At 39.2% G+C, this 21,896-nt stretch overlaps 1 protein-coding gene across 1 annotated transcript in view; it reads left to right on the forward strand.

The window, feature by feature from the left end:
• LOC103026784 (thrombospondin type-1 domain-containing protein 7A) overlaps window positions 1-21,896 on the forward strand; it is a 285,301-nt gene that overhangs the window by 233,478 nt on the left and 29,927 nt on the right. The window contains exons 15-19 of the mRNA XM_049467814.1: window positions 9,286-9,464; window positions 12,516-12,521; window positions 12,913-13,046; window positions 16,542-16,695; window positions 20,764-20,905. Of these exons, the coding sequence (XP_049323771.1) occupies window positions 9,286-9,464; window positions 12,516-12,521; window positions 12,913-13,046; window positions 16,542-16,695; window positions 20,764-20,905 (615 nt within the window). The remainder of the gene's footprint in view (window positions 1-9,285; window positions 9,465-12,515; window positions 12,522-12,912; window positions 13,047-16,541; window positions 16,696-20,763; window positions 20,906-21,896) is intronic.

A 21,896-nucleotide genomic window follows, 5' to 3' on the forward strand; every position in this document is an offset into this window, starting at 1 on the left:
CCGAAAAATACGGTATATATAATTTTATATGAACAAAATGCGCTTTTTTAAAGCGTAATTCTGATATATACAGCTCTAGAAAAAAAAATAAAGACCACTTCAGTTTCTGAATCAGTTTCTCTGATTTTGCTATTTATAGTTGTATATTTTAGTAAAATGAACATTGTTGTTTTATTCTATAAACTACAGACAACATTTCTCCCAAATTCCAAATAAATTTACTGATGATCAGTGATGGTTTGGAGAGACAGGTCATCTGCTGGTGTTGATCCACTGTGTTTTATAATCAAGTCTAAAGTCAGTGCAGTGTTTTCCTGGAACTTTTATGTTGATGCGGGATTTTATTTTCCAGCAGGACTTGCAACACTGCACACACTGCCTAAAGTACCAATTGGTCTTACAGTATACAATAATTCTAATTTTCTGAGATACTGATTTTAAGGTTTCATTAGCTGTAAGCAATAATCATCAACAATAAAATAAATAGACGCCTAAAATAGATCACTTTCTTAATGATATTACATTTTTTTAAATGCACCTGTAGATCAGAACTAAGACTGCAGTGTGCAATGTAAAGTATATGCAGAGCTGAAAGCTTGTTTCAGGTCATTCCTGGTGATAAATGATAGACAAATCTAAAGGCTTATTGCTCCAGAACTCCCATCAGAACTCCCACCCCCACCACCCGGCTCGGTTTATATCTGCCCAGTTGATTATCTAAAGACCCCTCGGACCCTACAGACTCTGACTGCACTAACCCTTCCAGAAAGACTGGAGGAGGAGAAAGTTGAGCTTTGGTAATACAGTATATAAATTGGGCAATCTCTCTATAGGCTCCAGCTCCATTCGTAGAGGCTCTTCCCGTAAATTTCGTCCCATCCACCCCTGTCCCCATGCCTAATAACCAGGTCGATCCTATTGGCCGAGAGCAGAGAATCAGGCAGGCATGCTGGGAAGCCCTCCCCGCTCATCAGGCGCCACTTACAGTAATTGCTTTTTGGATTTTTCTATTAAAGCCATCGCGCGGGACCTCATAAAGATGTATGTCTCGGCGCTGAGCTCGGACTGGCCTGGCAAATTGTATCTCAGCGAAGCTATTGATGCTGCTGACCCTTGAAACAGGATAGCTATTTTTCCAGATAGTTCTATTGCTTTCATTCAAGTGGGTGAACTCAGGGAGCTTATATCTGCAGTGCTCCAGCAGGTCTGAGTGTCCTCTCTGCCAGTCTCTGAGTCCAGCTTCGCCCAGCCCAGTCAATATTCAGAGGATGATTGATTATTTATGTCTAGAGGTTAGTGGGTGTACCGCAAACGATTGTTTGGGTCTGTGAATGTTACTGGAAGCATTATTTTCATCCAAGCTATTGAGTTTTTGTGACAGATCACCTAATGGGCTTTAGAAGTGGCAGTTTTTTGACTAACAAACACATGCAGAGAGAGGCAACATAATCATTAGTTTGGATAATATTGTGTTATAAACATCACCACCATTCCATTAGCGTCACTATTAGGTTGTCTCACTTCCTCACTCAGCATTGTTACTATGGTGATAGCATCTATTTCTTGCTGTTAGCTTAGCTCAGCGCTATCACAACATTAGTACTTTTTAGGTATGTGAATGTTTTATGCTTGTAAGTAAAGAGAAATTATGTTACTGAAAGCATAGTTTTATTCCAGTACATACATTTTTTTGTTTTGTTTTTTGTTTTTGGTACCTAGGGGACCTTAGAATCAGTAAATTACTTGCTAAGTAAATGTCCCTGCCTCTCTCAGCATCACTATTGAGGTTTAAGCATCTGTTTCATAACGTTAGCTTTGTCCAGTACTTTTGCAATGTTAGTAACTTGTAAACCATGAGTTTTTTTTTGCAGATAACTTAGTGGGCCTTAAAAGAGGCAGTTTTGCTTACTGACTTGCTAAGTACATGTCTAACAGACACATACACAACAACTGATATTTTCCACCTAGTTTCAGTCACAAGTGGTAACATTATCATTATCATATCAGGATAATGTTGTGTTATAAACATCACCACCATTCCATTAGCGTCACTACTAGGTTGTATCACTTCCTCACTCAGCATCGTTACTATGGTGGTAGCATCTCTTTTTTGCTGTTAGCTTAGCTCGGGGCTATCACAACATTAGTTAGTTGCAAACCATGAATTTTAGGTCTGTGAATGTTTTGTGCTTGTGAGTAAAGAGAAATTATGCTACTGGAAGCATAGTTTTCATTCCAGCACATGATTATTTTTTTTGTTTTGTTTTTGGCAGATTACTTAGCGGACCTTAGAATCACTAAATGACTTGCTAAGTAAAAGACCCAGCCTCTCTCAGCATCACAACTGTGGTATTGTCATCTCTTTCTTAGTGTTTGCTTTGCCACGTACTTTTGCAATGTTAGTAACCTGTAAACCATGAGTTATCTAGTCACTAGTTTGGCTAATTTTGTGTTGTTAGCATCACCAACATTCCATTAGTGTCACTACTAGGTCATTCCCCTGCCACTCTAAGCATCACTACTGTGGTATTAGCATCTCTTTCTTAACATTAGCTTTGTCCATTATTTTCCTTGTTAATGTTAACTTAGCTTGGTGCTATCGGAATATTAGTAACTTGTAAACCATGAGTTTTTTGGCAGATAATCTAGTGGCAGTTTTGCTTACTGACTTGCTAAGTAAGCGACCAACAAACTCATGCACAAGGACTGTTTTTCCCACCAAGTTTCAGTGATGAGAGGTAAAATTATTATTATTTGGATAATGCTGTGTTGTTAGCATCAGCACCATGTCATTGCATTGCTACTAGGTCACCTCACTTCCTCACTTAGCATTGTTACTATGGTAATTGCATCTCTTTCTTAATGTTTGCTTAGCTTGGTGCTATCACAAAGGTAGTAACTTGTAAACCGTGAGTTATTTGGCAGATGGCTCTAGTGAGCCTTAGAAGTGGCAGTTTTGCTTACTGACTTATAGTAAATATGTAAATAAAAGTATATAGTATAGTGTTTGTTCATAGCAGATATTATCTGGTATCTAATATATCAGATTAAACTGCACCTTATCAGCAGTTTAGCTCAATTAAAAAGGAAGTATGTTTGAGAACTGCTCCAGAAAACAAATTTGCATCTGGTGGGGGCAGGGCAGATTGCAGTGGTAGTTAGGGTCAAACTTGTGGAGTAATTAATTGCATAAAACAAATTTACACATTGCTGATTCCAAATTTATTGCATGCATTAGCGCTTTAACGTTGACATCCCTATTTTTTTTTCCTATATATACAGCTTGGGAAAAAAATAAGAGACCACTTAAAAATGATGAGTTTCTTCAATTTTACCAAATTGAAAACCTCTAGAATATAATCAAGAGGAAGATGGATGATCACAAGCCATCAAACCAAACTGAACTACTTGAATCTTTGCACCAGGAGTAAAGTTATCCAAAAGCAGTGTGTAAGACTGGTGGAGGAGAACATGATGCCAAGATGCATGAAAACTGTGATTAAAAACCAGGGTTATTCCACCAAATATTGATTTCTGAACTCTTAAAACTTTATGAATATGAACTTGTTTTCTTTGCATTATTTCAGCCATTTCTCATTTTCTGCAAATAAATGCTCTAAATGACTATTTTTATTTGGAATTTGGGAAAAATGTTGTCTGTAGTTTATAGAATAAAACAACAGTGTTTATTTTACTTAAACATATACCTATGAATAGCAAAATCAGAGAAACTGATTCAAAAACTTAAAAAAACTCAACTTAAAATAAGATATTAAAAGCACTAACATGGAGTTAAAGTGTGCTTAGTACAAGTTAATGGAATTTTGTTAATTAATATCTGTGTAATGAAGGGTGTTAATGTAGAATGTGTGAGTATTGGTATATGTATGCGTATATAAATATATTAATATGAAGTAATATTTTTTATATATTCTTATAACACTGTTACTACAATATATATATATATATATATATATATATATATATATATATATATATATATATATATATATATATATATATATATATATATATTGTAGTAACAGTGTTGAGGAGGTTTGCTGATCAAGGTAACTAAGAAGGTTAAGTATTTTCTGTGTGATCTGTATGAGGAGTGCAGAAATATGCAATGTGTTCGTGAAACTGCTAAAGAAAGAGGGAAAAAAAAGGACTAAAGTGATTTGGTTTGTGTATGTTGTTGAATAAAGAAAAGAGATGAATCTGAGACCTGAAACTGAAAACACTGTCTCACCGTGTCTTCTCTGTATCCTGCATCCAGATTCTATCCAGGCCCTGCTAACCCCAGGGTCGCATAACTGCTACTACCTACCCACGCCTGGGGGGTGTAACACCTGCATTATTATTTAGCGCATGTGTGCAGCTAAGACATAATAAAACCTCTAACAAAAAGGTACATTCAGCTCTGGAAAAAAAAATAAAGTAATAAACCTGAACATAACTAAATAAAACAGGAATACTAATTAGAGAAATGTAAAACTGTAGCTTATTCAACTGTAATAAACCCCATGCTGTGGTTGGCAGAGGCTCTAGCTTCACCTAACAAAGCCAAACAGGCTCTTTAATAGAGAGTAGAATTAAACTGGACACTTTAGAAACACTTACTTCACCTACAGAGACTTAGTTTAGTTTTATATATACATATTTTTAATTAACTCAATTATTTATGTGTTTTTAACATACACAATGCGTGTTACTGAGTCAAAATGGCTGGTGCCGCTTAATACAGGCGCGAAATGGCGGCAGCAAGGCGCGTAATTACTCCAATGAGTTAACTAGTGTTAGCGGGAAGAAAATAGAGAACAATAGCGTCGGCCAGGTGTATAATTAGCAGGCCGCGGTAGCTAATGCTAGCGTCAGAGTAATAGAAACAATAGCGTCGGCCAGGCGCAGAGTTAGCAGGCCGCGGTAGCTTATGCTATTAGAATTACACGAGAAAATAGCGACAAACGGACACTATTACAGAGCGGAGATAGTAAATACTACAGCGAAAACACACGAGAGATAGCGACGGACTGGAACACGGTTAAAGAGCGGGTATATCTCACGCCAGAGCGAGGGGAATAACAGCGGGGCGCCGGCTAGGCGCGGTTAGCGAGCAGCGGTGGCTAATGTTAACGGCGGAGAAATACAGCGAGAGCGCCGGCCAGGCGCGCAGTTAGTGGGCTGCGGGAGCTAACGCTGCCCGATGCTGAGCGTCCACCAACACACAGGACCATAGCGGCTCATATTACACACCGTAACCCTTCCAAAGCATATACACACTCAAATAACCCTATTATAGTGCTTTAGAAACATGTATACTTGCACAGTTTCACATATTTCCCCACCTGGATGCAGGATACAGAGAAGACACGGTGAGACAGTGTTTTCAGTTCTAGGTCTCAGATTCATCTGAGAATAATCTACTGATGCCCACCTAAGCCTCTGTATAGCGCCCGCCCCCTAGCACTGCTCCCTCTACTGGACTGGATGATTCACAATACAATACAATAAACCCATTTAAAGCAGAAAAGATTATATATACAGATGCAAATAATATTAATATATAATATATAAAATAAATAATCACTTAAATGTGACTACACTTTTAAGGGTGTCACACAGGCGTTACGTAAACACTGCTATTTTCAGTCTCAGCGCTTCAGTCTCTGGTTTCTCAGCAGAGCCTGCAGCCTGGGCCGAGCGTGAAGATCCTGAGCTTGCAGCTTGCACTGCATAATCAGGCTTTAGGCTCCCACAGCATGCTGGGCCATGCTTCTGCATCTCATACTCTGGAATGAGTTAGCGCTAGCGGAGGCTGTTTGAGGCCAAGCGAATGACTGGCCAAGCGCTATCCTGCCTCAACACCTGGCTGAGAGTCCGGCCGGGCAGGTGAAGGGCTTCAGCAATTTGACCAGAGCAGAGCTAGCTTTTCCTTCAGGGAGAAGATTCTGAGCTACTGGGCAGCTGTAGCATCTGTGTGTGAAATGTCAGCCATCACATCATGTCAGTGTTATTCTGCTTAAAGAATCTAATTTACAGAGATGTTTAGCATTTTTCTGTGTGTGCACAGTCAGCGAGATGAAGAGTTAGCCGTGAGCTTTTTATTCATGCTAGCCTTGAGCTCAGACGAGCGTTTATTTTAGTGATTTTTGTTGGCTTTTGATGAATTTCACCGTTTGCAGAACTCCAGAGTTATAAACTTTGCTTCTAGCTACTGCATCACACTGTTATCATTAGTTAAACTGCATGCTACGCTACCTCACGCTCTGAATCGTTGAAAGTGACTCACTGTTTTTTAGCTAAAAGGCTGTTGATGTTCTGGAGTCAGTGGTTTACTTAGAAAACCCAGGAGAACGCTCTTGTCCGTATGAGGAAATTAGCATCAGCAAACTCAAATGCAAGCAAATAAGCTTTTACATAAGCTTTTACTGGTTGGTTTAATAGGTTTGTATTTGCAACATTGTGCCTATATATTTGTCAATGCACCTACTGATAATTTTCATGATTTTTTTAATGTTATAAATGTTATAAATCATTGATTGTTTGTGTCATAGCTTAGCATGTGTCTGTCTTGTGTTTTTCCCTTTTTTTTTTTTTTTTTTTTTTTGGTCCTTCCTGCTCCTGTCCTTTTTTTCCCTCTTGTTTTGTTATCTTCCCTATTTGCTCCTTGAGCACATGGCTCTGTTTTGTTTTGGTCTTGTCTCTGCCTTAGCCCCGCCTGTCTCATTTGTAACCCCGCCCACTCATTACTTTTCCAGGTGTCCCTTGTCTGTGTCTTGTTCTACTCTACTTTATCATGTGATTTAAGCCTCAGTTCTGCCTTATTATGTGTTTTATCTGTTTTGGTTTCTTTAGTTTGTTTGTTTCTTTGTTTATTTTTGCTTTTTTTGTTTGATAAACCTTGTTGGTACTTTATTTGTTTTATAGTCTTTGTTCTTTTTAGTCTCAGTCTTGTTTCTTTGTCCCAGTTTTTGTTCTTAGTCTTTCTGTTTTGTATTGTCCACTTATAAAAGGACAGACTTGCATTTGCATCCTGCCTCTGACTCTTTATAGTTTGGATCAGCAATTTCAGTTAAATATATCATATTTTCAGTTAAATATATCATATAGCATATGAACACAGTGATATTTAAGAAGTGAAATAAAGTTTATAGGATTTACAGAAAGCATGCAAAATTAGTTTAAACAAAAATGTTAATAAATGGTTATAATTAATATTTATTGAATGGGTGAGCTTTAAAAACCCTGATTAAATAATTCCTGGACCATATCTAATGGCAAAGTCATTAAGTCATATAAACTTTGATGTAATTGGTAGTGGAGGATGAGCAACTTGTCCGTGGCAGGCGGAATAAACTGGACATAGTGGAAAGGTGAGAGGGAAACCTGGCGTCTAGAAACTTCCACCAGTCTGGCCGGACAGGTGACAGAAGAAAATTCATCAGAGAGAAAGAAAAGAAGATGAAGCAAATAAGGTACTAAAAAAGTTATAAAAATTAAATTAAAGCTATAAAACATGCATTTATATAATTAAATTAATACTTTTATTAGTGATGGGACAATACACTTTTTTTTTAGCTCCGATCCGATACGATATAAAACTGATATAAAATTACCGATACCAATACAAATACCGACACTTTTAGTTTATTAATAGTACTATGATAAATGTTACATAATGAGACCATACAGCCCTATGAAGAGTATACACACCAAGTGCATTTAATGTAAATGCATTCAAAAGTCATTTAATTGACACACTTTATATACAAACACATAATAGTTTCCTTTCAAATTAAATGTTTTAATTTTTATTAAATATTAAAAAAAAGTTAAATATTAAAAACATTACATATTAAATTTGTGGATTATGGCTGTAGTTCAGTCAAGATAGTTACTTATTACATTCATAATGCCGGAATGCATTTGCTAGCTAGCGTGAGCGTGAGGGCGAGAGAGAGAGAGAGAGAGAGAGAGAGAGAGAGAGAGAGACCGACGACGAGAGCACGGAGCGTGAGGGCGAGAGAGAGAGAGAGAGAGAAAGAGAGACCAACGACGAGAGTGCGGAGCGTGAGGGTGAGAGAGAGAGAGAGAGAGAGAAAGAGAGACCAACGACGAGAGTGCGGAGCGTGAGGGTGAGAGAGAGAGAGAGACCAACGACGAGAGTGCGGAGCGTGAGGGTGAGAGAGAGAGAGAGAGAGAGAGACCAACGACGAGAGCGTGGAGCGTGAGGGTGAGAGAGAGAGAGAGACCAACGACGAGAGTGCGGAGCGTGAGGGTGAGAGAGAGAGAGAGAGAGACCAACGACGAGAGCACGGAGCGTGAGGGCGAGAGAGAGAGAGCGAGAGACCGGCGGCGAGAGCATGGAGGGCGAGGGCGAGAGAGAGAGATAGAGAGAGAGATACAGAAAGAGAGAGAGAGAGAGAGAGAGAGAGAGCGACCAATGACGGGAGTGAGAGAAAGCGCTGCAATTAAAAAAAAAATGCTAGTGGAAGTGATGCACGGAGACAGACACCGATTCTCCTTATGAACATTTTCATCACCTGGTAAGAAACCCACAATTGCAGTGTCACGAGCAAATGTGTACAATGAGCAGTTTCAAAGAACGTATAGTGATTTCTAGCTTGTAGTGTGAAAAAAAGTATTTATTTGAATATCTCACCAAAAAAGTAAAATGAACTGAACTTTGAACTAGTTCAGAATTAAAATTGTGATTTTTGAACGTGAACTGTTCACTTTGAGCATGTATGAACTGAACTTAAACTAGTTCAGAAAAGCTGTGAACTGGCACAACACTGATTATAACTAAAGGCAGAGAGCCAGAAGGTAACATAGACACGGAGGCATCCTGAAACACCAGCATCCGCCCACTCCACCCTCCACAAACCTGAGTGACTGTGTGGGCAGTGGGCATGATATTTAGCATTTAGCTTCGAAACAGTCAAATCGATATAGAGCCACTGTAGGTTTTGATACAATACTTGCAATGCTTTTTCTACACCAGCTTTTATTCCAGCATTTTGAATCAAGACTGACAAGACTATGTAGTTATGTAATAAGTCAAGTTGAGGTAAACACTGTGTGTAAAGCTCTACGCCTCAGGCTAAGCCCCAACCTTTCAAACACACCGCACTCCCCCCAACTCAGATACCTGTGTGAAAATTCTCCAGCAGCTCTGCAGACTGTTCTCAATCAGGTATTCTCTGTGAACTTGCAGCTCTTCTGCTCTCCTCATGGTTTAACGGTCCAGGCCTTAATCTCCATCTTTGAACTTCTGTCCAGGGTACATTGAGGAGGCCTGCATCATCCCGTGTCCCTCAGACTGTAAGCTCAGCGAGTGGTCCAACTGGTCGCGCTGCAGCAAGTCCTGCGGCAGCGGGGTGAAGGTGCGCTCCAAGTGGCTCAGGGAGAAACCGTACAACGGAGGGAGACCCTGCCCCAAGCTGGACCACATCAATCAGGTGAGAGGACACGCCTTGAAGAAGATACATTCTGTTTTTATCTAAGGTTTTTTGACCTCGAGTGTTCTATTGCTTTTATACAACAGTTTTAACAGTTTTTTTTTACAAAATGAATTAAGAAAATAAAATGTATAATGAATATGCTTTAAATAATTATAAGTATAACAAGTGAACTGTAACAGAACTGTAACTACAAAACAGTGTATGTTTTCTACAGGCTAACACCAAGAACGTTAGCTTAAAATCAAAATTGAGGATTAAGGTAGTTGGTAAACGTTAAGAATGTGAAATAATGCTGAAACTCTCCTCTCCTGCTCCGCAAAGTCGTCTTCATGTTAAAGCTGCACGTTTGTGAGCATTTCTGCCTGTTTTGCTGGGTGGTGTTGGTTTTAGCTAGCTGGCAGGACTGTGGTTAGGTTACCGTAGCTTGCTTTAGCTTAGCATTAGCTTAGCTTAGCCTAGCCTGGCTGCTTACCGTTCCGGCTGATGGATTGACGAGTCAGCACAGTGGGCTGCGGGTGAGCGGGCCTTGGCTGGGCGCTAGCCTGTGCTAAGCTAATGCTGCTGCTGGAGGTGATGATACAAAAATGTCTTGTGTGTGTATATAAGAGTATATATATTTTTTGTTATATCAATTGCTTTGAATAATAAATCTACTTTGAATGTGATGGTCAGGTGAATAAAGTTAGTAGTTTTTAGTAGATTTTTTCTTCTCTTTGATTTCATTCAAGTAAAAAAAATGCTCATTGAAGCTTAGATAAAGAAAGAAAATGCTATAAAATGAGTCAGCTCAGAAAATTATTTGCAGCTCAAAAATTGTTCTTACAGCCCACAACACAAACACCAGGCAGTTAATCATAATATATGATCTACAAGTTTACTTAATAGAACTTTAAAAACTCAACCAAGAAGAATGGTTAAATGTCCAAACTACAATTTATATAGAATCTTCTTGTCTGTTTCCTGATGAAGATGAGCATATAGCATCACTTTGCATTTCTATATCAATTATATACTAAGTACTTCTTAAGTACTATTAAGTACTTCTCTTTCTCTTCATACTTTATTATCCTCCTTACAGATGCAGCAGTGCTGCTGGAGTTTTTAAACACTGTGTTTAATCACTCAGGGTATAATCTGGATATTCCTGATTGGTGGACTATTCCAAATGAGAGATCACTTAAAAATTATGTTTCTTTGATTTTTAACCAAATTGAAAACCTCTGGAATATAATCAAGAGGAAGATGGATGATCACAAGCCATCAAACCAAACTGAACTGCATGATTTTTTTGCACCAGGAGTGTAAAGCATAAAGTTATCCAAAAGCAGTGTGTAAGACTGGTGGAGGAGAACATGATGCCAAGATACATGAAAACTGTGATTAAGAACCAGGGTTATTCCACCAAATATTGATTTCTGAACTCTTAAAACTTGATAAGTATGAACCTGTTTTCTTTGCATTATTTAAGGTCTGTTTTTATTTGGAATTTGGGAGAAATGTTGTCTGTAGTTTATAGAATAAAACAAAAAAAAACGTTACATTTTACTCAAACATAAACCTATAAGTAGCAAAATCAGAGAAACTAATTCAGAAACTGAAGTGATCTTTTAATTTTTTTTTCCAGAGCTGTAACCCTTCAACATGTTAATCAGTGTTAATTACTGCGGAGCTGAGGATAATGATCCACTTCCCAAATATTAATAATAAAAATATTTTTTCTCTCCCCTGTGGGGTTCTGAGTATTGAAGAACAGAATAAAAGAAGGAGGATAATAATAAAGTATACAGAGAAACAGATACAGGACTTATGCTGTCACTTATTCTACACTCCTTTATTTAAAACCGCGTTTCTGTGTGATTTTACAGACGTAAACAGTCTAGCAAAGGCAGCAGTAATACAGCCCAATAAGCTGTTCTTTTATTTACAGCTTTGCTGTGCAGTATGGTTGCATGTCATTATTAGAGGCAGCAGTGCTGCTGGGTGTGAGCTCAGTGCTGAGAATTAACTCACGTTTGATGTTTGAAGAGCTGAGGAGGGACAGATCCAGGCTAGACCATAAGCAATGAGTCAGCGTTTCCTGTCATCCTTATTTCTGTTTCCTGCAGAAAACAGCTCCTCTGAGCCGCCCACCTACACAGCTCCCGATATCAGATACTGGATTATTACACTCACCCCTCGGCTTATAAAACGTTATAACAGCTCCATAGAGTTCAAGATGATTTAAAGTGAAGTTACTTGTTTCTGTAATTGTTTCTTATATTTTATCTCTGTTTGTTTGCCGTTTTCCACTTTTGGACATGATATAAATCTGGAAGGACATTCTTTTGATTGTGTCAAAACTTTGGGATAAATGGACCAATAGAAATGCTTCAAAATAAAAGACCTGGAATAAAAAAAAATCCATTGGCTTCCTTTGATAGTTAAGAAGGCTTGTTCCTTCTCCTAAAAAGTAATAGTGATATATATATATATATATATATATATATATATATATATATATATATATATATATATATATATATATATATATAATTTTACCAAATTGAAAACCTCTGGAATATAATCAAGAAAAAGATGGATGATCACAAGCCATCAAACCACCAAACTGAACTGCTTGTATTTTTGCAGCAGGAGTAAAGGCACAAAGTTATCCAAAAGCAGTGTGTAAGACTGGTGGAGGAGAACATGATGCCAAGATGCATGAAAACTGTGATTAAAAACCAGGGTTATTCCACCAAATATTGATTTCTGAACTCTTAAAACTTTATGAATATGAACTTGTTTTCTCTGCATCTTTTTTGTTATTTCAGCCGTTTCTCATTTTCTGCAAATAAATGCTCTAAATGACGATATTTCTATATGGACTTTGGGAGAAATGTTGTACATCGTTTATAGAATAAAACAACAATGTTCAATTTACTTAAACGTATACCTATAAATAGCAGAATCAGAAAAACTGATTCAGAAATTGAAATTAAAAGTTTGTTGTGGTCAGTTGTCTCATACTCTTCTTTCTCCAAATCCTTTTAAAATGCTGCTGGATCACAGGCTCAGGTAAGCACTCCTACTTTCAAACCTCGTTTTCTATATTATTTATTTTTCTTTAAAGTTTGTGTGTAATTTTCATATTGTCATTTCTAACAAAAACAGCCATAATCCACTTTAAATGACCATTTATCATCATCTCTTTCCTTTTAATGAAGCATGATGTTTGGGTCTTTGTTTTTTTAAATGTATAACAAGAAGAGTCAGAATGAATAACTCGACATGTCTGCCAGTCGAGGTCAACCATGTTTCCATCAAATGCCAATTTGTACTGAAATTAGAAAGTAGCAGGTGTTTAAATCTTTGGTCTGGTTGTTATGTTTGTGTTTAACTTTGGATTGTTGTAGCCAGAAGACAAATTTTTAATGTATTTTTATATGTGTATGTGTTTTTACTGCAGGTGTACGAGGTGGTCCCCTGCGTGAGCGACTGCACTCAGTATGTTTGGGTGACCGAGCCGTGGAGTATGTGGAAGGTCAGCAACGTGGACCTGAAGGAGAACTGTGGTGAAGGAGTGCAGACCAGGAAAGTCAGGTACGCTTAAAAACAGCTCTCTCAATTCATAACATCAAAACCCTACCTGGTCTTTTAAAAAGATCCATTGGAAGATTAGTATTTAAACTCTCCAGTTTGTATTAGAGCTTAGATTCTCTGCCCGACCTGAACTTTGGCTGGATCAGGCTGAGATTTCCCAACGCTTTCTTTGGGTCAGGTCGGGTCAGGCTCTGTTTTTTAAAGCTGTTTTTTTATATATATACAGTGAGTCCAAGAAGTATTTGATCCCTTGCTGATTTTCTTCGTTGGCCCACTAATAAAGACATGATCATTCTATACTTTTAATGGTAGATGTATTCTTACATGGAGAGACAGAATATTAAAAAGAAAATCCAGAAAATAAATCTAAGGAATATATATTAATTGATTTGTATTTCATGGAGTGAAATAAGTATTTGATCCCTTAGTATTCATTAGCAGTTCTGGCTTTTACAGACCAGTTAGACACTCCCAATCAACTTGTTACCTGACCTGAAGCCACCTGTTCTCACTAATCACTTGTGTGAAAAACACCTGTCCACAGAATCAGACAGATCACACAGATTTCAAGTCTCCAACATGGGTAAAACCAAAGAGCTGTCACAGGACCTCAGAGTCAGAATTGTTGACCTTCACAAAGCTGGAATGGGCTACAAAAAGATTAGTAAGGTGTTGGATGTGAAAGTAACAACTATTGGTGCAATTATCAGAAAGTTTAAAGAGTATAACATGACAATCAACAGACCTCGGCCCGGTGCTCCAAAGAAGATTTCGCCTCGTGGGGTGGCAATGATGCTGAGAACGGTCAGAAATCGTCCTGCAACCACTCGGCAGGAGTTAGCAAATGACCTGAAGGCAGCTGGGACCACAGTTTGCAAGGAAACAATTGGCAACACTTTGCGCAACAATGGATTCACATCCTGCAGTGCCCGAAAGGTGAGCACAGTGCTGAAGAGTGCACATGTGGAGGCGCGCCTCAAGTATGCCAATGATCATTTGAAAGATGAACCAAGTTATTGGGAGGTTTTGTGGTCAGACAAGACCAAAATTGAACTTTTTGGCCTCAACTCCACCCGCCATGTGTGGAGGAAGAAAAATGCTGCCTATGACCCCAAGAACACTGTGCCCACCGTCAAGCATGGAGGTGGAAGCATAATGTTTTGGGGGTGTTTCTCTGCCAAGGGTACAGGGTTACTTCACCGCATCACTGGGAAGATGGATGGAGCCATGTACCGCACAATCCTGAGGGACAACCTCCTCCCCTCTGCCAGGGATCTGAAAATGGGCCGTGGTTGGGTCTTCCAACATGATAACGACCCTAAACATACAGCAAAGGCAACAAAGGATTGGCTCAAGAAAAATCACATTAAGGTCATGGAGTGGCCCAGCCAGTCGCCAGACCTCAATCCGATCGAAAATCTATGGAGGGAGCTGAAGGTCAGAGTTGCCAAGCGACAGCCCACCAACCTTCATGATTTAGAGAGGATCTGCAAAGAAGAGTGGGCCAAAATTCCCCCTGGTGTGTGTGCTAAACTTGTGGTTAACTACAACAAACGTCTCATCGCTGTGCTTGCAAACAAAGGCTTTGCCACTAAGTATTGAGTGTGTTTGGCAAGAGGGATCAAATACTTATTTTCCTCATTGAAATACAAATTAATTAAAATATATTCTTTAAAATTATATTCTGGATTTTTGTCTTGATATTCTGTCTCTCCATGTTAGAATATATCTACCATTAAAAGTGCAGAAGGATAGTGTCTTTATTAGTGGGCAAACAAAGAAAATCAGCAAGGGATCAAATACTTCTTGGACTCACTGTATAAAGCTATGGCCTGATAATCACAATATAATAAATTAACAAATAAAACTGTGTTTTAACAAAAAGTTGCACAAGTTATACAGAACTGTACAGTGAGCACTGTGCAGTCCTCAGCTACACTGCTTGTCTGCATTGTGCACCTGACTAGCTATCTGTGGCCCAATATGAAGGAAAGTCAGAGGTATGGAGCTTATTCAAGTTAGTTGTTGATACTAAGAACAGGTGTGTCTTACTAGAATTTACATTACATTACATTACATTACATTACATTTCATTACATTTGGCAGATGATTTTGTCCAAAGCGACTTACAATAGTCAAGTACAAAAGTAATAGAAGTTAAAGGTAAAACCTTTTTAGATAGGGCTTAAAGGGGGCGCCCCGCTCTAACGAAACTCGCCCAACCTTGTCTGAAAAGCGCACTAAAAAGCTTGTTTGCTGTTGCTGGTTCAGCGTAGCTAAAGCCCTGCTAGTGTGCCCTTCTCTTATTTAGGAAATCAGCGCCACCAGACTGTCTTTTAAAGCCATGAGTAACGCCCCCGAGGTCCGCAGACAGAGAAAGTGTGAATGAGGGGGATTGCCACGCCCCGCTCTAATGAAACTCGCCCAACCTTGTCCGAAAAGCGCTCAAAAAAGCGCGTTTGCTGTTGCTGCTACAGCGTAGCTCATGTGAAAGTGAAGTAAAAGAGCAGTCTGGTGTAGCTTGAAGTTCCTGATAGCCCTGCTAACAGCAGCAGGACAGCGCTTAAAATAAAAAAAAATGTTTGTTCAGAAAGTATTTTATATTCTTAGACATTGTTAATTATATTAGAGAAGATGAAATTCATTGTAAGTTATGTCATTGATCCTGGTCTATTTCGGTTTAATGAGTGTACATAGTGTGTGAGTGCATAGCCTTATTGTTTTATGTGTTTTGCACTAAAACTATGTGTTTAAATCCACCAGCTGAAATAATTCATTTTCTGCAAGTCCTTCATATAAAGACACTGATTTAAGTATGTGGTGCTCGAGTCATGAACATTGTCGATGCCATAATATAGCCAACATGTTGCTATTGATATGGCACAAAACACAAACAAACAATATGTTTAAAAAAAAAATGTTTCTTAGACATTGCTAATTATATTAGAGTAGACAAGGAGATTGGATATTAATAAACATTGTTCTTAAACAATAGGTCTATGCTTCTTCAGTGTTGCAATGTTTATTAATTATTGGCAGAATGTGCATGGGCTCGGGCCGGGCTAAATTTTGTGTTCTGGTAGGATGTGGTGGTCCAGCACCTTATGTAAGAGGGCTGGTCTTCACCCTCAAAACTTCTGAGACGATACTAGTCATAGGTAGAGTTTAAAGGAATGGGAATTGAGTAATTGGCCTTTCAAATTGGGTATAAAAAGAGGTCAAATTAAAAATACAGTTAGGCCCAAAACTATTTGGACAGGGACACAATCCTTATAATTTGGACTCTCCATGCCATTAACCTTTATTTGAAATGAAACTAATTAGATGCAATGAAAATATGGACTTCCAGGTTTAATTCAGTGGGTTGAACAAAAATATCCTATGAAGCTTTTACGAACTGCAGCCATTTTTTAACAAAGCTTTCTCATTGCAAAGGCAAAATAAGAGTTCTCCTTTAAATCACAGTGAAAATAATCTATCTTGCTCCTGCTGCAGGTGTATGCTGAACACTGTGGACGGCCCCACCGATGCTGTAGATGACTACCTGTGTGACCCAGAGGAGATGCCCGCAGGGACCCGGGAGAGCCGGCTGCCCTGCCCGGAGGACTGCGTGCTGTCTGACTGGAGCCCCTGGACTCCCTGTGAGCTGGTGAGAGCCAAACTAGAATTCAAACTAAAATTTGGTCCCACTTTACAATACAGGGGTTGGACAATGAAACGGAAACACCTGTCATTTTAGTGTGGGAGGTTTCATGGCTAAATTGGAGCAGCCTGGTGGCCAATCTTCATTAATTGCACATTGCACCAGTAAGAGCAGAGTGTGAAGGTTCAATTAGCAGAGTAAGAGCACAGTTTTGCTCAAAATATTGCAATGCACACAACATTATGGGTGACATACCAGAGTTCAAAAGAGGACAAATTGTTGGTGCACGTCTTGCTGGCGCATCTGTGACCAAGACAGCAAGTCTTAGTGATGCATCAAGAGCCACGGTATCCAGGGTAATGTCAGCATACCACCAAGAAGGACCAACCACATCCAACAGGATTAACTGTGGACGCTGTAAGAGGAAGCTGTCTGAAAGGGATGTTCGGGTGCTAACCCGGATTGTATCCAAAAAACATAAAACCACGGCTGATCAAATCACGGCAGAATTCAATGTGCACCTCAACTCTCCTGTTTCCACCAGAACTGTCCATCACCACAATAAATTATCGTGGTCTAAAACCAGGTGTTTCAGTTTCATTGTCCAAACCATGTAAGTGTCTCTTGTTTAGATTTAAAGTTTGGATTAGGGTTAGGTTTTAGCTAAAGCTGAGTTAAGTTGCATTTAATAGATATGCAGTTGAGCATCTAGAATGCATCTATAATGGACCACCCAAATAAAGCTTTACCTTATGGATTTATATGGAATTTAAATATAAAATATATTCATTTAAAATTATATTTGCTGATGCTTTGCTTGTTATCTTTATTTCTCTCAAGTTGAAAGCAGTTGAAAGAGAGAATGAAACTATTTAAAGTGTTACTACATCATAATAAATTAATGTTTACTCTACTTGATGAGCTTTTCTGATAAGGGTGGGACCAGAGAAGGCCTAAGACTTACAATATTCATTTTTAACTGATATACTCCAGTTTTTACAGAAATCCTCTTGTTTTATCAGATATACTTTAATAGTTTTGATGTTATCTAAAAAATATATCTTGCCTGTTTTAGGATCAGGATGAAACAGCAGCCTCCCAGTTCTGCCTGATTGAGGTTAAGAGGATTGGGAGTAGATGATGGCATCATGTTTAGTGACGTTTCACTACTATTTTTTCCCTCTAATCAGAGCCAGTAACAACAGAGTCCTTATTTAGCATTAGATTTAGCATTAGTACAATCAGTACAATCACCATAGAAGATAAAGGAATCTACCTCAGTGCCCCATCTGCCTTTCTTTCATCTCATCACTACATATTTAGCCTGGGACAAACATCACATGTAAAAAAAAAAGCCTGAGTATGTTGATAAATTTAACATAGCCAACTGCTCATTTTACCATCGACAAAGCTTTCAAAAATGATATGTTTCCTCAAAAAAATATAATTAATGCCACAGAAGGTTAAAACTAAAGAATATTATCATCATTCGACAGCATGTGCCACTATATTAAAAAGAATAACAGTGCATTAGCATCGCTAAAAGCTATTAGCCACCACCAAGACCATTTTTCCTTTAGTTGTGTCCACTTTTCCGAAATTCATCACATCAGTTGTATGAGTTAAACTGTTTAATTAAGATTTCCATATACCGTATATAAGCTGTAGCTTTAGGTTACAGTCTTATAAACGGAGGTAGCTATGTAAAGGGCAGCTCTTTCTGCTGGCTAATTGCTAGCTTTAGGCTTCTTTCACTTCTCTTCTGCTCATTCCGTCCTCTCATTCCAGCTCACACCAGTTTCCTCTTTCTAAAGCTTGCGCTCCCAGTCCTTTCCCCGGCGCGAGAGCTTATTAATCACACACTATTCACTTTAAAGGCCTGACATTACGGCGGGCTGCGCTCTGAGTGCGAGTGTGGAGTCTGCAGCTGAAGCTCGATGTGTTATTCATGACGCGACCCAGGAAGTTATTCCACCGGCGGCTCCCTCTGGACCCGGAGCCGAGGCCAGCGGCCGGCCAAAACCAAACACCGGCATTACCATCTGAACAGAGCCTGAGCCTGAGCCTGAGCCTGCCCTCGCAACTACTATCCCTCATTCTCTCTCTCTCTCTCTTTATATATATATTTTTTTTTTTTCTCACCCTCATCCTTTTTTTCTCTCCCTTTCTTTCTCACTCTCTCTCTCCCTCTATCCATCCACTTTCAATATCTATCTATCCACTTTCAATCTCTATCTCTCTCTCTCTTTCTCTCTCTTTTTCTATCTTTTTTCTGTCTTCTTCTCTTTTCCTCTTGCTATCTCACTCTTTGCTTTATCTCTCTCTCTCTCTGTTTCTTTCTGTCTTCTCTTTACCCCTTGCTTTCTTACTATCTTACTCATGCTATCTCTCTTTCTCTTTCTTTGTCTCTCTTTGTTTCTCTCTCTCTTCTCTTTTTTCTCTTTCTGTCTTGCTGTCTCACTCACTCCTTCTTTCTCTCTTTTTTTCTTTCTTTCTTTCTTTCTTTCTTTCTTTCTCTCTTTCTTTCTCAATTTTCCTTTTCCTCTGTCTCGCTCATGCTATCTCTCTTTCTCTCTCTCTCTAATGCCTAAATTTCCTTCGGGATAAATAAAGTATCTATCTATCTATCTATCTATCTATCTATCTATCTATCTATCTATCTATCTATCTATCTATCTATCTATCTATCTATCTATGTTTCTTTCTCTCTTCTCTTTTCTTCCCTCTTGCTATCTTGCTGTTTCATTCATTCCCTCATTCTTTCATTCTTTCATTTGTCCTATTTCTATCTTGCTGTCTCACCCATTCCCTCTTTCTCCTACTTTTTTCCTTTTTTTCATCTCTCTCTTGTTCTCTTTTTTCCTCTTTCTATCTAGCTGTCTCACTCATTCCCCCCTTCTCTCTGTCTCTCTCTCTCTCTCTCTTTCTTTCTTTCTTTGTCTCTTTCTGTCTTTCTCTTTCTTTTTCTCTTGTCCTATTTCTATCTTGGCTCGCTCATTCCCTCTTTCTCGTTCTCTTTTTCTCTCTTTTCACTTGATATCTTGCTAATTCCCCCCCTCTCTCTTTCTCTCTTGCTATCTTTCTGTCTCTTTCATTCCCCATCTCTCTTTTCCTCTTGCTGTCTCTTTTATTACCTCTCTCTCTTTTTCTCTCTTTCTCTTGTGACTTGCTGTGTCACTCATTCCCCATCTCTCTTTCCCTCTTGCTGTCTCTTCATTCCCTCTCTCTTTTTCTCTCTTTCTCTTGTCACTTGCTGTGTCACTCATTCCCCCTGTCTCTTTTCCTCTTGCTATCTTGCTGTCTCACTCATTCCCCTTTCTCTCTTGCTTTTCCTTTCTTGCTCTCTCTCTCTTTTCCTATTTCTTTCTTGCTTTCTCATTCAATCCCCATTTCTCTTGCACTTTGTCTTTCTCTCTTGCTCCCTCACTTTTTCTCGTCCTATTGCTCTCCTGTTGTCTCACTCATTTTCTTTCTTTTCTCTTGGTATCTTGTTAATGCTCTCTCAATGTGTCTCTCTCTGTCTCTCTTCTTTCTGTGCTGTCACTTGCTCTGTCACTCAGTCCATCTCCCTTTTTTTGCACTTGCTATCTTGCTCTTGCTGTCTCGCTCAGTCCTTCTTTCTTTCCCTCTCTATCACTTTTCACTTGCTATATTGCTCTTGCCCTCTCTCTCTCTCTCTCCTTCTCTCTCTCTCTCTCTCTCTCTCTCTCTCTCTCTCTCTCTGTCTGATCTGGGTTATGAGTTGAGGGATCTTGTTATTTTCAGGGCTGTAAATGACTCCGGCGAGATGCGCCGCTCCGCTGGGGCGGGGGGCAAAACAGCCGAGCGGAAAGAATTCAGAGTGACCCGTTTTGATGCTCTTAGGCCGACGACACTCATTTGGCTCCGGGAAGATGAAAAAGGGAGCAGTTTTTTCTCTGTGATCTGACACCACCACGCTCTTATCATCAGCTGCCGGGCACAGTTAAGGGTTATTCACAAGTGGGTGCAGTATATGCTGCGGTGCATGTAAGCCAGCTAATGAAGACTCTCTCTTTCTGTGTGTGTGTGTGTGTGTGTGTGTTCGTCCCGAAGCCCTGCAGTGGTCGAGGCGATAGGCAGAGGACGGCCTATGCCCTGCGGCTGCCCAAAGAGGGCAGAGAGTGTCCTAAAAGCATGGAGACCGAGCCCTGCCTGCTCAACAGGAACTGCTACCATTACAGCTACAACATCACAGGTACCATCACACACACATATACAACAGCAGCACCACCAAATGTGCTAATGCTAACAGCAGAAAAACACAGCTACAGGCCATGATTAGCATTTGTCAGGTTATTCAGAGCTACACACCCTTGTTGTCTTGCTGACTGCCTTTAAATTAACATATAGCAAATGACTTCTGGCCCAATTCTGTTCCTTAAACTTCGCTACAGCTGGAGTGTTACAGTAGTGCAGTTTGAACGCCTTCTCATTCGGTGTTTTTACATTATAAATAAATAGTGAAGTGATCCAGACTATAAAGGAACACATAGGAAATCATGTAGTCACTTAAATGTGTTCAAAAATCAAAATACTCATTTAGGTGCTCGTATCTAGGGAGATGTTAACTTGTATTTTCTGAGGCTGGTTCAATGAACTTATCCTGTACAACAGAGGAAACTCTTGGTCTTCCTTTCCTGGGGTGGTCCTGATGAGAGCCAGTTCCATCATAACATTTTTGATGGATACTTTCTTGAAGTTCTTGAAATCAGATTTCAGATTGACTGACCGTCATTTCTTAAATTATTTTTTAATTCTTTATTTAGTTGAGTAGTTCTTGCCATCTCAATGTAGATTATATCACAGTTAGTTCTGATCCTGCAATTTGATTGTCTTAGAGGCGTTCTATGTGTGCTATTATCAGCCGGTAATGCACTGTAACCGAAGCTCTTAATATATTACTCCGCCACATACAGGTAACCTAGCAATGATGCAGCGCTTACAAACCAAACAGCGCAGCTACAAACAGAGCAGAGAGGGAACTATTTTAACTCGCAGAGTTTTTATTTTATAACCAAACAGATCATATTTTCTCCTCCTCTTTAACTCAAAATCTTTCAATGAACAGCGATAATGGATCTGTGGTATAATCACAATAATACACTAGAGGTTTGTGCTATAACGTGTAATATTGGCACTGCTGTGCTGATCTACAGCAGTGCCAATATGACACAATATAGCACTCC

This window comes from Astyanax mexicanus, chromosome 1, assembly GCF_023375975.1.
Source record: "Astyanax mexicanus isolate ESR-SI-001 chromosome 1, AstMex3_surface, whole genome shotgun sequence".
Lineage (NCBI taxonomy): Eukaryota > Metazoa > Chordata > Actinopteri > Characiformes > Acestrorhamphidae > Astyanax > Astyanax mexicanus.